The sequence below is a fragment of the Amblyomma mixtum genome, chromosome 8, assembly GCF_055824585.1.
Source record: "Amblyomma mixtum isolate Tamu chromosome 8, ASM5582458v1, whole genome shotgun sequence".
Classification (NCBI taxonomy): Eukaryota; Metazoa; Arthropoda; class Arachnida; order Ixodida; family Ixodidae; genus Amblyomma; species Amblyomma mixtum.
The window spans coordinates 40801605-40816264 of record NC_143019.1 but is presented as its reverse complement, the minus strand read 5'-3'; the positions used below and the strand labels follow the sequence as shown (position 1 = coordinate 40816264).

The 14660-nt window shown below is 43.6% G+C and overlaps 1 protein-coding gene and 2 non-coding genes across 3 annotated transcripts in view; 2 read left to right on the top strand and 1 right to left on the bottom strand.

Moving 5' to 3' along the window:
- LOC149332220 (uncharacterized) overlaps positions 1–14660 on the bottom strand; it is a 26068-nt gene extending 11408 nt beyond the window's left edge. Inside the window, exons 1-4 of the mRNA XM_089557166.1 lie at positions 14258–14660; positions 13514–13586; positions 12174–12295; positions 7782–7919 (exon numbers count right to left, since the gene is read on the bottom strand). Coding sequence (XP_089413292.1) covers positions 7782–7919; positions 12174–12295; positions 13514–13586; positions 14258–14365 — 441 coding nt within the window. The 5' untranslated portion in view covers positions 14366–14660. The remainder of the gene's footprint in view (positions 1–7781; positions 7920–12173; positions 12296–13513; positions 13587–14257) is intronic.
- On the top strand, positions 4174–4245 carry TRNAK-UUU (transfer RNA lysine (anticodon UUU)). Its single transcript has one exon. It is a non-coding gene; the product is annotated as a tRNA-Lys (tRNA).
- Positions 4668–4739, top strand: TRNAK-UUU (transfer RNA lysine (anticodon UUU)). The gene has a single exon. It is a non-coding gene; the product is annotated as a tRNA-Lys (tRNA).

Sequence of the window (14660 nt, the reverse complement as noted above, 5' to 3'; positions counted from 1 at the left end):
TGGCACAGTATGATAGCCCCACAGATAGCAGGTAACAGATATAACAGAGACAACAGACATTGTCAGCAATAGTAGTAGTAGTAGTAAAAGACTTTTATTCGACCATAATTTATAGGCCGAGCATGTCGACCGCCTGGGCGACCAGAAGCCGCTGTTCTTCTTCCCCTTCAGCGCCAAGCCAGTCGAGCCAGGTGGTGATGGATAGAGAGGGTGGGGGGAAGGAACCCGACTGCTGAGCAGCCGGGCAATAGAAGAGGCAATGGGCCAGGTCCGCATAGATACAGGGGCAGTTGGGACAGGAAGGATCCGATCGATAGCGATAGAGGAAGAGGCGGGACGGGGTGATAACTGCATTCATCTGAATGTGCCGAAGAAGGCGAGACTCCGGCACCGTGAGTGATGGATGAGGGGGAGGGTAAAGGTGTTTGTCGAGGCGGAGCTCGAGGTAGACCTCTTTTATGGTGCGGCGAAGGGTGAGTCTCCCACCGTCCTCCGAGGGCTTGGGCCAGGGGATTAACGGTGCCTGGAAAAGTGTGTCGCGGGCGAGCTGATGGGCCAGCTCATTGCCGTCAATCCCTGAATGCCCAGGGACCCAGCGGAGGAAAACGATGGAAGGCTGCAGTGCGGAGACCGCTCGTTCGACCTCCTGTTGGAGAGAAGGGGTCAGGGTGCGTTTCTGTATGTGGTGTATAGCGGCTTGTGAGTCTGAATAGACTGTGTACTCTTGGAGAGAGGGAAGGAGGGAAAATGACTGGAGGGCATGCGCAATGGCGAGGACCTCGAGGGACAATGCGTCTGGAGGGTGTAGATACGGCCCGCTGGTGTGGGTTTCAGGAGCAGGGAGGTGTGGATGGTACAGGGCGTAGCCGCAGGAACCTCGAGGAGCCACGAAGGAGGCATCCGTGTAAGCTACACCCTGGGTATCAAAGAGAGGGGAATGGTGCTGTGCGGCCGCATGACGACGTCCAGCGTGCAGGACGGGGGACATGTTGGTCGGGAGGGGAAGGATACGAAGATTGGGAGCGGGGGTGGGAATAGGAGAGGTAAACGGGGAGATTGGAACGGGCGAGATACCCGCTTGAGTTAATAACCACTGACCCTGACGGGTAAGGGAAAGCCGGGCAAGCTGCGAGTCATGATGGAGAGAGAGCAGAGAACGGAGAGGATGAAAGAGGCCCGTTGCAAAGATCTTTGCAGTAGAGGTAGTGATAGGGAGGTTGAGAGCTGCCTTGTAGAGGCCCACAAGGGCAGTCTCGAGAGCGTTAAGTTGAGTCTGATTGAAGGAAGCGTAGGGTGCAAAGTACAAGACCTTGTTGATGGCCAGCGTGTGGGCAACTCGGCATGCATGAGCCTCGTGGAAACCTGAGCGCCGAGTGACCACGCGCCGCAGGAGGTGAGTTACAGAGTGGCAGGTGGTGACAGTGTGGTGGAGGGCTTGCACGTTCTTGGCTGCATGCAAAGGAAAGCCAAGAACTTTGCACTGCAAGACGACAGGAATGGGAGAGCCAGAAAGGTGGAGAGAGACGAAGTGGTTATATAATGACTATCCCCACGCACTTCTCATATCTCTTTTATGACAGGTTTTTACCATAAGGAGCTTTCAACAAATTCGTTCTATAACCTCACAGCTAGATTTTAGAGTTAGTTTCTTTATTTCGAACATATGAGTTCAAGCATTCATAATGAGAATGCTTTTTGAGGCATCGATATTTGAGATGCTCCATGGTTCATTATGCTCGCTGGCTCTGTCAATGCAGTGTGAAGGCTGAAGTTTCTTTGAAGATGTTTAATGTATGCAACATTGAATCTATCCACAACAGAAATGTACACCAAATACTAAAAGGCAAGTGAAAGTGAACGGTGTCAACCGAATGTATTTTGACTTCAGGAAGGCATTACACAATACACAAAAAACATAGATTGTAGATTTCTTTAAAAAGTCCTTGACTCTCCTCTTAACAGTTCCATCAAGTCTGAATCACTTGAAACAATTATTCCATAATTTTCCTTTGCTGTGTTTGTTTATTTTCTATGGGTTTTATGGTGCTAAGCAACTAAGGCTATCATGTGCCAAATACAGCGTAGAAAAAAATTACTGTTGTGCTGATGAACTATCCTTTATTGAAGTGTTATGGTTTGTTTATAAAATTTCCTTTAAATAGGAACCTAACAACTCGCAATAAGCATTCTCTCTTAAGAGTAAATTGGGGTGGAAATGAATATGTCTGCTGCAAAATACTGCGAAATGCTTTCTCGAGTCTTCTGCATGAAAATAATACATGCGGTCTACTGTGAACACTACACCGCATAGTTTCACAATGAGGGTTTCTTTGCTGCATGCATACCAAGTTACGCGCAAACTACATACGTCCAATGCGAAGGCAGCATTAGAAAGTTTCAGTAAAGCATTTCCAGTGTTGACACAACTTCCATTCACCAAGGATCGGCTTTACCAAGCGCAGTTTACTGCCGGTTTAATTATCCCAAGAGGCCTGCCATTCTTCAAACAGCTTCAAGCAATCTTTGTGCGGAATATTTATTTTTTCTATTTTTCCTTTGTGAGCTCATGCAGCGCACGCATCGGCTATTTCATTACCACCTATGCTGACATGGCTCAGGACCCAGCTTTATGTTCTTGTACGTCCAAGCACTGTGGCTGTTGCTGTTTTGTCTATGACATTTCTTATTAAAGGGACACTAATTACAACTCCATCCAATTATTGTTCTCAGCAAAAACTTATTCTGGGTGGCTCTTTCAGAGTATGTTGACATATGGCCGGCGGCAAAAGACGCACTTATCAGCGAGAGAATTGGACATCAAAATCCTCCTGCCAGCCAATTAACATTCGTGACATCCTTACCTAACAGGTCAGTTGAATAGCGGTGCAGCGTGGCTTCTGAGATCCACGCCCAAAAACTGGTGTCGACATGGGCGTTTTACTAGCCCATCAATCAATCAGTGATGACGACACCTGTATTTAATACTTTGGTTGTTTCTAGTTTATGAAAGCTATATTTTCAGTGAGAGCTGTCTCTTTGCGATTATCCTACCAAAACCGGCCAACTTATATTCGTTCTCAGTGTCCATTTAACAGCTGCACTAAATTTCTGGAGTGTACTTCTGGATACTCACATATGTTAATCAGTGCTCATAACTTCCTTGCATTCCTTCCTTCTTACATTTAGGATCTCATCTGACTGATTAGGTTCCCTTCTTGCATATGAAGGTGTCCCAAATCAGGACAACTTATTTTCGAATTCTTGACTAAACTCATTTCCAGCTAATGAGATGAGAATACAGCCAACACTGTCTGCTTCTCATGGTACACTAAAGCAAACAAGGGAGGGCGAATGAGGGGCTCGTTATAAATATAAGAGAAGCCAACAGCCACAGAAACCAAGGTACACAGAGGATTTTTAATTTATTTATTTATTTTGTGCCGCTGTTCGATTTAGAATATTACTGAATATGTTATTGCTTAAAGCTAATTGATTAGAAAAGCAGAAGAAAAAACAACCACATGCCGCCGGTGGGATCCGAACCCACGACCTCCGAATTACGCGTCCGGTGCTCTACCGCTGAGCTACGGCGACGGCTGTCAAACCTTCTGCTTTCGGGAGTATTTATGTTCACAAATAACCTAACTTTGAGAGTGAGAGAAGCCAACAGCCACCGGACGCGTAATTCGGAGGTCGTGGGTTCGGATCCCACCGGCGGCATGTGGTTGTTTTTTCTTCTGTTTTTCTAATCAATTAGCTTTAAGCAACAAAATATTCAGTAATATTATAAATTGATCAACACCACAAAATAAATAAATTAATTAAAAAATCCCCTGTGCCCCTTGGTTTCTGTGGCTGTTGGCTTCTCTCATATTTATAACGAGCCCCTCATTCCCCTTTCCATGTCTGCTTAATTGCTTAACGAGGGCCTCGGTTCTGGCAGCCTTGATGCCTTAGGAAGCATAAGAGGGTTCTCACACAGCTTCCACCCTCGCCGTTCGATGACGTTCTACGTCACATCAGTAGTAACTCAGGACGTACTACGTCACATCAGCGGTAACTCAGGACGTGCTACGTCCGCCGCTTAAGAATGTGGGTGGCGCTGGTGAACACTCCCAAGGTTAGGTTATTTGTAAATATAAATACCCCCGAAAAGCAGAAGGATTGACAGTCGTCGCCGTAGCTCAGCGGTAGAGCACCGGACGTTTAATTCGGAGGTCGTGGGTTCGGATCCCACCGGCGGCATGTGGTTGTTTTTTCTTCTGCTTTTCTAATCAATTAGCTTTAAGCGACAAAATATTCAGTAATATTATAAATTGATCAACACCACAAAATAAATAAATAAATTTAAAAATCCCCTGCGCCCCTTGGTTTCTGTGGCTGTTGGCTTCTCTCATATTTATAACGAGCCCCTCATTCCCCTTTCCATGTCTGCTTAATTGCTTAACGAGGGCCTCGGTTCTGGCAGCCTTGATGCCTTAGGAAGCATAAGAGGGTTCTCACACAGCTTCCACCCTCGCCGTTCGATGACGTTCTACGTCACATCAGCGGTAACTCAGGACGTGCTACATCCGCCGCTTAAGAATGTGGGTGGCGCTGGTGAACACTCCCAAGGTTAGGTTATTTGTAAATATAGATACCCCTGAAAAGCAGAAGGATTGACAGTCGTCGTCGTAGCTCAGCGGTAGAGCACCGGACGTTTAATTCGGAGGTCGTGGGTTCGGATCCCACCGGCGGCATGTGGTTGTTTTTTCTTCTGCTTTTCTAATCAATTAGCTTTAAGCGACAAAATATTCAGCAATATTATAAATTGATCAACACCACAAAATAAATAAATAAATTAAAAAATCCCCTGCGCCCCTTGGTTTCTGTGGCTGTTGGCTTCTCTCATATTTATAACGAGCCCCTCATTCCCCTTTCCTTAACTTTGAGAATGTTCATCAGCGCTGATGAAATCTTGAAATGTTCATCAAGAATGATGAAATCAACCCAGCTCATGGTGAAGAAAAGCATAAAATACACACCATGCTGTCAACAACAGAAGATTTATTTCTCAACCTTGGAACCAAGGATACGAAAGGTGCAGAAAGCACAAGAAAAAGAAAAAATCCGACTCAACTCTTTACTCAGCATTCCTATTAAGTGAGAACGCAGAAAATAAAATGGCTAAATTGGTCAAATTTTTCGTTTTTTTCAAACTGTATTTTTTTCATAGCTCTCAGGCCTTCATCTGCCTCATGGTAAAAAACTATAGCATACAATACAAATACAGAAAATGACGTTTTTTAATGTGTATCACGTTTCCAATTGACCCGGCACATAGTGAATTCAACTGGTTTTCGATGATAGAGCACCACTATGGGAGTGTCACCAAGGAGAGGAGAGATCAGAAGATCGGGACTTCCACTGGATGCAATGCCACATTTTTCTGATCGAAAGCAAAAACGTACAAGGTGATAAACAAGGCAAATAAGGAATAAACTTTAAGGCTCATTATCTCAGCTTTCATTTTTTCTGCATGTGCTATCCTCACCCCTTCTGTATTTCGTAATAAATCCCTGTAGAATGATTCTGTTTGCTACACTTGAATCCAAAGACGTTGAGGAGTGCAATAAAGCTCTCGATTTTTCTCCATACGTGTGCAATAGGCTTTGAAAGTTATTTTTTTAAGAAACTTTGTCATGTTTATATCCATGCTGGAGATTAACTTTTATTTGCATGAGTACTAGGTAAGGAGGGATGTGCGAATCTTTTTTCCAAACTGAATCGAACAGATTAGCTGAAAACAGAATCAAATACAAATCGAATATTTTTACGAATATTCGCTACTTATGCGAATACTCAGTGAGCAATCATGAGAAACAGCGAAGGGCTGCTTTCGCAGTTACAGCTGTGTCTATTAAAAGACACAACACCGATTTCCATTTGTGGGGTCGCAACATGAAGTAAGTGTAATAACTTTATCATTGTCATGTTATGCACACAAGAAAAGTGCCTTTTGCTGTTCGTAACGGAAGATAATAAGCTACCACCACATCTCAGCGCATGAGACAGGCCAGAGCTACATATGAGGCATGGCCTCCGAGGTCAGGCATAAAGGCCAGGTTTGCTGAACCTGCCTGGGCCCTGCCAAGTAACAATGTCTCTGAGGCCATGCATGAGGACTATGAACAATGCCACGAGAATGGACCAAACCCGTGGTGCGGAACCCTTCACCCCGTGCATACCGATTGCGGCAGCATAGTACGCGGAGTATATGGTCTCTGTTTTTGGAATAGCCGTGGAAGAAAAATACGGCCGGCCTTTTTCAAATTTCATGCCAATTATTCAAAAAACATTTGAAAACTTGAGGACATATTAGATTTGTTTCGAATAATTTTGAACACATATTTTATTCACTGAAATAATCGAATAGGGGGATTTTTGATACAGTATTCCGAATTTCCGGCTATTCGCACGCCCCTAGTACTGGGCATCTAAAAAAATAACTAGTAGTTTTATTGCACAGAACTGGGCTTTGTAAACATTATGACATAAAAAACTTGTTAACTTCTTCTTAATTAGAGAATGCCCTGGGACAACTTTAGGAGTCTGTTACTTGTAATTACTCACCAACTATACCAGCCAGCTTGGAACAAAATGCGGTTCCGAAATGAACATAGGTAAAAGGTCACATATCTATGCCAAATTTAGTTACCTTTCATGCATAAATAGTGGAAATGGTAAGAATTGTCATGATTTCACAGAACTGATGCAAGATTTTTTAAGTGCATTAGTATTACAAAGTATTAGTGTTAGTAGTGGAAAAATAGCTTCAGTTATGAAACCCAATGCCTTGTGAATTCTGGTTACCCCCACCCAAGAAGCTGCTTGTCTCAAAAGACGAATCAATTCTTTTAAGTTTAAAGTCACCCAGAACAAACAAAAATGATGAAACGTCTACAACTGTTCAGAAAAAAGAGAAAAGCTAACAGTTGTTCCTTACATTCTCCACCCCTCACACGGACAGAAAAAGATAGGTAATCGAGTGGACATTGAAGTAGTCTTCTAGGCCCCATGACAAGCTGGGGAAGATTCGCGGAAAAGTGAACGACGCGAAAATTGTTGCAGAAAAATGTTCTGGAAAACACAAAAATCAATTTGCGCATTGTTAGGAAAGTATTGTGTACTCAATCCTGTTACTGTGCAGTAAACAATATGCAGGGCAAGCTGGAAGACGCCTCAATGAATGCCTGAAGGAGCGTCGCGATAATGTACATGACATAGTGAAAGGAGCCCTTGAGATACACTGCAGGGATCGTAACAGCAAAATATGCAGGCCTTGTATTGTAGAAACAAAAGTGACGAACAGACCCAACAATCAGCTAACTCGCGAAATTCTTGAAGCTGCAGAAATCACAAGGGTAAAGGAAGCATGTGTCAGCAGCCCCTCTGTGGCAATAACAGAAAATGAACTCGGGTTTTTAGCAACAACTAAATGACGCCACTGTTGTCACCATCAACAGTTAGTACGTACCTTCTCTCGTGACTGCTGATATGTTTTATTTTGATGGATGAGCCTGTCACATATTTCTGAAGGCCAAGTAATAAACTTCAGTTGTAAGTCAGCGGTCGTCCTCATCGGTCTTCCTTCATCCTAGTTTCAAATCGTGCTGTATTACACGATGGATTACCAACTCGCCCAAGTTTCAGTTTAGTCCTTCTGGAGTTTGCCCAAAAGAGTTTCACTGGTTTGCACAACCACAAAATGAGCTGCAAACCCCGGTGCCACCAGCGCTAACCTTGTGCAGTAGGCAGGCATACTGCTGCATGGCGGTCGAAAGGCTCTTGAGGCTCAGGCGTAGGCGAGACCAAGCCAGGCGACAGGCATCCTGACTGATCCCATCGGACTGCTGAGGCAGCTGCGACTGCTCCGGTTTCTGCAGCAAACGCCAATGCAGTCGCTTCAGGATGGCAAAGAAGCACAAAAGCAGATCTTCAGAGGCTGTATCTTCAGATGATCACTTTTAGTGATGCCTTCACTCTTGCTCAACTAAACATCTCACAGAACACACTAACTTGGTTTATTGGTTTATTGGGGTTTAACATCCCAAAGCAACTGAGGCTATGAGGGACGCCGTAGTGAAGGGCTCTGGAAATTTCGACCACCTGGGGCTCTTTAACGTGCACTGACATCGCACAGTGCACAGGCCTCTAGAATTTCACCTTCATCGAAATTCAGCCGCCGCGGCCGGGATCGAACCCGCGTCTTTCGGGTCAGCAGCCGAGCACCGTAACCACTGAGCCACCGCAGCAAACCAACCAATAAACCAAACACTAACTAAACATTTAGCAGGCCACTTGCATATGTTGTTGCATTACAGGTTTTCATCTGTGCAAAACATGTTGAATAAATTTCGTTTCTAATTGCTTCTGATTTATCTACTATCAACTTCCTTCTTCGAGCACCACTGTTTGAATCTCTGCTACCAGACAATGTACTACAGTGAAACCTTGTTGATTTCAATTCGCTCAGTCCAAACTTCCAACCGTTCAAACTGACGCTTTAGTACCATTAATATAAAGTGTATTAAAAACGCTTTCCTTAACTGAATTTCCACATAACCTGAAGTAATTTTTGGTTCTTTTCAAGTATGAGGTATTAAGAGTCATCTATATATCGACTGCTTCATCAAATGCATCAGTAATTCATTCACCAGCTGTGGCTATCAGCCTAGTTTGTTGCTCATCACATATGTATTACCTTATCAAGAAAAAAAGGTAGTAAAGTATCAAAAGCACAGGCATATTTCTGAAGGTCTGTTCTTGGCAAAAAAACAATGCTGCCAACACAGTCGACTACACCTGTGGCACATCTAATCTCACAGGCGATGTTTAAATGCTACTACAACTAGGTGTGTCAAAAGGCTGGAATACACTATCCATGAGGCAAAGAACAGAAAACTAATATTAAGCCACCCATTGCAATGTGGTTCCTCACAGCTCATAATGTTCCTTTGGCACATAAAAATAGTCCATTCATTAAATGTATTAGGAAGCCTGCTGTAAGTCACCTCAGCACATTTGGCTCGTTGATTTGAATGCGGTATATAATTACTGAATACAAAGGTAAGTGCATATTACACATGTTATACATTTAACGCAGATTTTGTGCCTTTAGGAAATGTGAATAAACCCCTCTTTTTACGAAGTTATGTTCTCAGAATATTGATGGGCATGTTTTGCTTATGTTTTCTTGTTTTATGATTCACTGCATTATGTATTACTACAGTTTTATGAGCTCTTTTCAACCGTCTATGTAATGCCCATAAAGAGTCTTTCTCTGCATATGTGAACAAAAAATAACATGCAGACAACTGACTGATAGCAGACACACCTGGAGATACAAGGACTAACATCAGCGTATAACTGCTTTCTGACCACAGAAGCAGAGAAAGAGGCCACTGCAACGAATGAAGGATTACGTTAGCTATGCTTGTGAATTCTACATGACATGCACAGCCATGTAGTTACCTTTCATGCAGTGATGTGCCAAAGTAAAAAAAAAAAATGTGTAATGCTTCAAATTAGGTGAAACCAGTCAATGTTTACACATCTAACCAAGCCTTACTAACAACAGCAAGCTCACATTTTCTGATGTCAACAAAAGGTATAACAAAATAAAGAGTAAGTGAAAACAAAATAAAACTGCTTTAAAGAGAATAATAAAATGCACTGCACTTCACAACAAATTTCAGAGTGTAATAATCACAATGTTGCAACGACAGCGATTAAAAGAGCCCAGCATGTCACATGCTGCGTCTCAGAAAAAAAAAACATGCATTTCATTAATATCAAGAGGCTAGTATCTCTGTGACAGACTGTGTAGTAGGGCAATCTTTAGTGCACTGTGGAAAGAGGTGCTCGTTATGAAATACATTACCGAAGCCAACAGTCACGTGCAAACTCTGTTAACTGTGCCATACATATTTCACGCTTGCCTTTTCTTGGAATCCAATCCATTACCCCAAGCAAAAGAGCCAGAGAATACAAGCGTAGCAGGGGGTGGCAGAAAGTCAGGTGGGCAGATGAGATTAAGAAGTTTGCTGGGATACGGTGGCCACAGCTGGCAAAGGACAGGGTGTTAATTGGAGAGACATGGGAGAGGCCTTTGCCCTGCAGTGGGCGTAGTCAGGCTGATGATGATGATGTGATGATGATGACATATTTCACCATAACAAGTGTAGCTGTGAGTCAGAGACACACCCTTCTGCCTTCTTTTTGTGTCCTTGTGGGCTTATGTACAATAAAAGATATGATATCCAGTAACAGCCAAATTTAATTTTAAGGATTGTATGGTATGTGAGGTTTAAAGTCCTGATGGAGCTTGTCAGCTATGAAGGATGACATTATGGAGAGTTCCAGATGAATGTAGATCACCCTAGGTTCTTTGATCAACATTGAAATCACATAGTACGCGGGTATTTATTTTCACATTTAATAAGGATTGTTTACCACAGGGGTTCTCAAACTTTTTTGCTTGGAGGAACCCCAAAAGCCTTCAATAAGTTCCAGGGAACTTATTGGGAAATTATTCCAGGGGAAGTTTGTTGTCGAGTGCATTTTTGCAAAGGGAAAGTTGCAGAGGATAAATGTTCATTGCACAGATTAATACAAATACTAATGTGATGGGTGGTACTGCTTCCCTTTAAAGAGCAAGTCAAAGCGTGGCTCAGTAGCACTCAGAGCCAGTCTCATATCAGCTGCCGGGTCAGGGCCGGTGAGGGTTCTCGCGGAACACAAGAAGACAGCCCGCGGAACCCCTGTGTTCCGCGGAACCCAGTTTGAGAACCCCTGGTTTGCCATATGGGAACATTTACGTTATGCTTATTTTGAAAATATGAATTTGATTGCCCAATCACTACAACTACTACTGAACACCAAATGCCTCAATTGCCACTGCTAGCGTCTTCCTTCAATGTTTATGAAAAAACTTACACCAGAACTTTGTCTGAAATTTGTTTGAACTTTGCAACGCATGATGAATGAGCTAGACAGGAAGACCAGAATGGTGGGTCTAAAAATTAACATTCAGAAAACCAAAGTAATGTACAGCAGTCTAGCAAGAAAACAGTAGTTCACAATCGGTAGCGAGGTGCTGGAAGCAGCAAGGGAATATGTCTACTTAGGGCAGGTGGTGACCGCTGATCCAGATAATGAGAGGGAAATAACTAGAAGATTAAGAATGGGGTGGAGCACTTATGGCAGGTTCTCTAAGATCATGAACAGCACTTTACCATTATCCCTCAAAGGACTAGCGAAGGACAGGGTTAATTGGAGAGACATAGGAGAGGCCTTTGCCCTGCAGTGAGCGTGGTCAGGCTGATGATGATGATGATGTCTGTTAAGCTTGCCCGTCCGTGCAAACTGGCTTCACACCACCAAGCTTACTACAAACTTTGTGCCGCAGGTATACTCTTACAACCAAAGCACGCCTCTAAATCAAGCTGTGTTTAAGCTATTTTTGGCACATCTCCTTTATAGTCCCACTAAGCAAAATAGCCAGATCATGCCAGTGGCTCGGCACAACTAATGAAATTCCATCAGACCAGTTTCCCCAAAATCTGCAAACTGTGTGCTGCACATAATGAAGTCACTCAACAACATCACTGTCACCGTCATAATCACCACTATTTTCAGCCAGGTTTTAGTTCGTAGCATAACAGAGGCCTCTCCTAATAACTGCCAGCTCAACCTATCTCCAGCCAAATGTGACATTTCTGGAGAGTTCCAGTTAAAAAAGACCAGTTGTAACAGGCTAACACACTTGAAAGCAAGTAGACCCAGCCGGATTCCAGTTGGTTCCAGTTGTGTTTTGCCTTGTTCCAACTCGTCTTTCATATCTGGGGTTGCCTGACCCCAGTGCAAAATTTCAAGATCAGAGGAGCCCACAAGAGTTCCCCTTCAGGTAGACCAGTAAAACTGGCAGTAGTATGTAGTTATCATACAACACCTAGCTACAAGGTCATAGAGTTCTATGAATGCATATGCTACACAGAAATAGCATTTTATACTTTAGACATGATGTAGCCAATGCAACAAAGTTACTAATTTTTGTATGTTTTTGTGGTAGCCTATTTACAGGCTGCCAAGAACAACGGTTGAAACAAACTGTGCACAGTTTCAGATCTCACCTTGGTTACAACAGTGCCTGAAGGAGAGATGATTCCTTCCAGCAGGATCTCCAGTACATTCCTTCGTGCCACTAGCCAGCCAATCACCAGCATTGCAACAAAGTTTGATGATGGCTTGAACCCTGCAATGTGCAATGTAACATCATCATCATCATCATCATCATCATCAGCCTGACTACGCCCACTGCAGGGCAAAGGCCTCTCCCATGTCTCTCCAATTAACCCTGTCCTGCGCCAGCCGTGGCCACCATATTCCCGCAAATTTCTTAATCTCGTCCGCCCACCTAATTTTCTGCCGCCCCCTGCTACGTTTGCCTTCTCTTGGAATCCACTCCGTTACCCTTAAGGACCAGCGGTTATCTTGCCTTCGCATTACATGCCTTGCCCAAGCCCACTTCTTCCTCTTAATTTCAACTAGGATATCATTAACACGCGTTCGTTCTCTCACCCACTCTGCCGCTTCCGATCTCTTAAAGTTACACCTACCATTTTTCTTTCCATAGCTTCCATAGCTCTCTGTGCTGTCCTTAACTTAAGCTGAACCCTCTTTGTTAGCATAGTGGGACTCATTTGAAGAGCCTGAAGAAAAACTACACACAAGGATGACAGTATATATGGAGAGAAGGGTCAGTGCCAAAGCACATTTGTACCAGAAATAAGTGGAACATGTAGCATTGGAAATTCCTGCTAAACACTCCTCTCATAAAGTTCACACATGCAACCATATGCGCGGAGAAGGGTGACATGTTGCCATGCTGCACCTCCTGGGAACCAGTGGGTAAACCCACCCAGACGGTGGAAAACTGAAATCTTGCTAGGATTCAATTTACATACAAGGGATGGGGGAGGTGAGGGGGGGGGGTGTTAAATTCACAGGAACCACTGGGTTCTCCTCCTATAGTGACTCAGTACACAACTGGTTTTGTACAACTCTCCTCAGTGCCCAATAATTCAATCCTATTCCTAAACTGAACTCAAGCGTCCTCTCTTTCACACTTTTCAATCTTGCTGCCATCGAGCTGTTTATAACTAAGACATATCAACTGGAGAGAATTTCAAGTCAGTAAACAAATTACGGTTGCACCTCACACCACACCAGTGGCTGTTATGTAGGGCTGAGAGGTGAATGTGTGACGTCCTATCAAGCAGCAAAATGTCTTAACAACTTCATTACCATTGTGGATTAAATCCTGAAAGCATATAGTGACCTTTCATAGCCCATACATGCCCAATCCTGCCAACAGGATAGGAGTTTACATTCATGGATGGTACCTTATGTTGCGTGAGACAAGCGCACAGTTCATTAAAGAAAATTCCTCAGGCAGTGGTGTAGGGTTCACCTGTTGAAGTTGGGGCTAGGTCTCCTGTCACCAATGCTTCAAGTTGGTGCAGGACATGTAAAAGGCTTTCATCCTACGGAAAAGAAACAAAAGTTAACAGACTGTTAAGGAATCTAGTCCAGCAACATGCACGAGGACCTGCAAATAGCATTTTGGAAAGCGACATTCGTTTCGGGTGAATGCACAATATATATCTAGTAACTCAAATACAAATCGGAGACTGAGAGCAAAAGATATGCCCGAATTTCAAGATGAACTTGAAAAAATATGTTTATAAAAAGCAGTATGTAGAACTCACATGTAAGGTTGTTATCGCAGCGAATTCGTCGAAGAATACGCATACACTGTAGACGATTTTCTGACAACGCATTATCAGCCGTATCTGTCGAGCTGTGATGTGTCATAGCACTGATTGGCGGTTTCAGATAGGTTTGGAAGAAGAAAAAAAACGCTACTCATGCAGGCCGAGTGCAGAACCTAGAATAGCTTCCTTAGTTTATTAACGCTTAATGCAATGGTGTTTATGATGCCGGCCTCACATGAGTGTGAATCTAGGTTCGAAACAAACTCACAATCACGCAAAACTACTAACACGCTACGGAAATCAATTAGACACCAGTGCATTGATATTTCCACTACGCACTCCATCATCGAGCAGATGTGTTCGCTGTTTATTCCAAAAACGCGCTGAATACAGGTCAACACCACAGCATTCCGAAAGTTGAAACCGGTTGAAGCACTCACACAGGGCTCCGAATCATCGAGAACGTTTATCTCGGACGGTACGGGGCAAAGCCCGCTAGCTGCCACCATCTCGAATAACGAGGAAAAATCTTGACGCGAAGTGCTCATGCTTTTTCGATTGAACTGTCAGATCACATTACAGCTGTCAAACGAGAACATTTCTAACCAAACCGCTCCTGCTTACAAAGACATGGAGAGATGCAAGGAGATATCATACCACCCCTGCCTCTGGACGTACGAGCTCAAAGACTGGTTTCTCTTTACCTTGAAGCAAAATAAGAAAGATATTCTTGTTGAGCTAACAGGCGAGCGAGCAGCACCTCGACAAGGTGGCACATATAAATGCAATAGGTCATACATTCTCAAAAGAGCTTGTCAATGTTCAGCCAGGACCAGTAGGTTG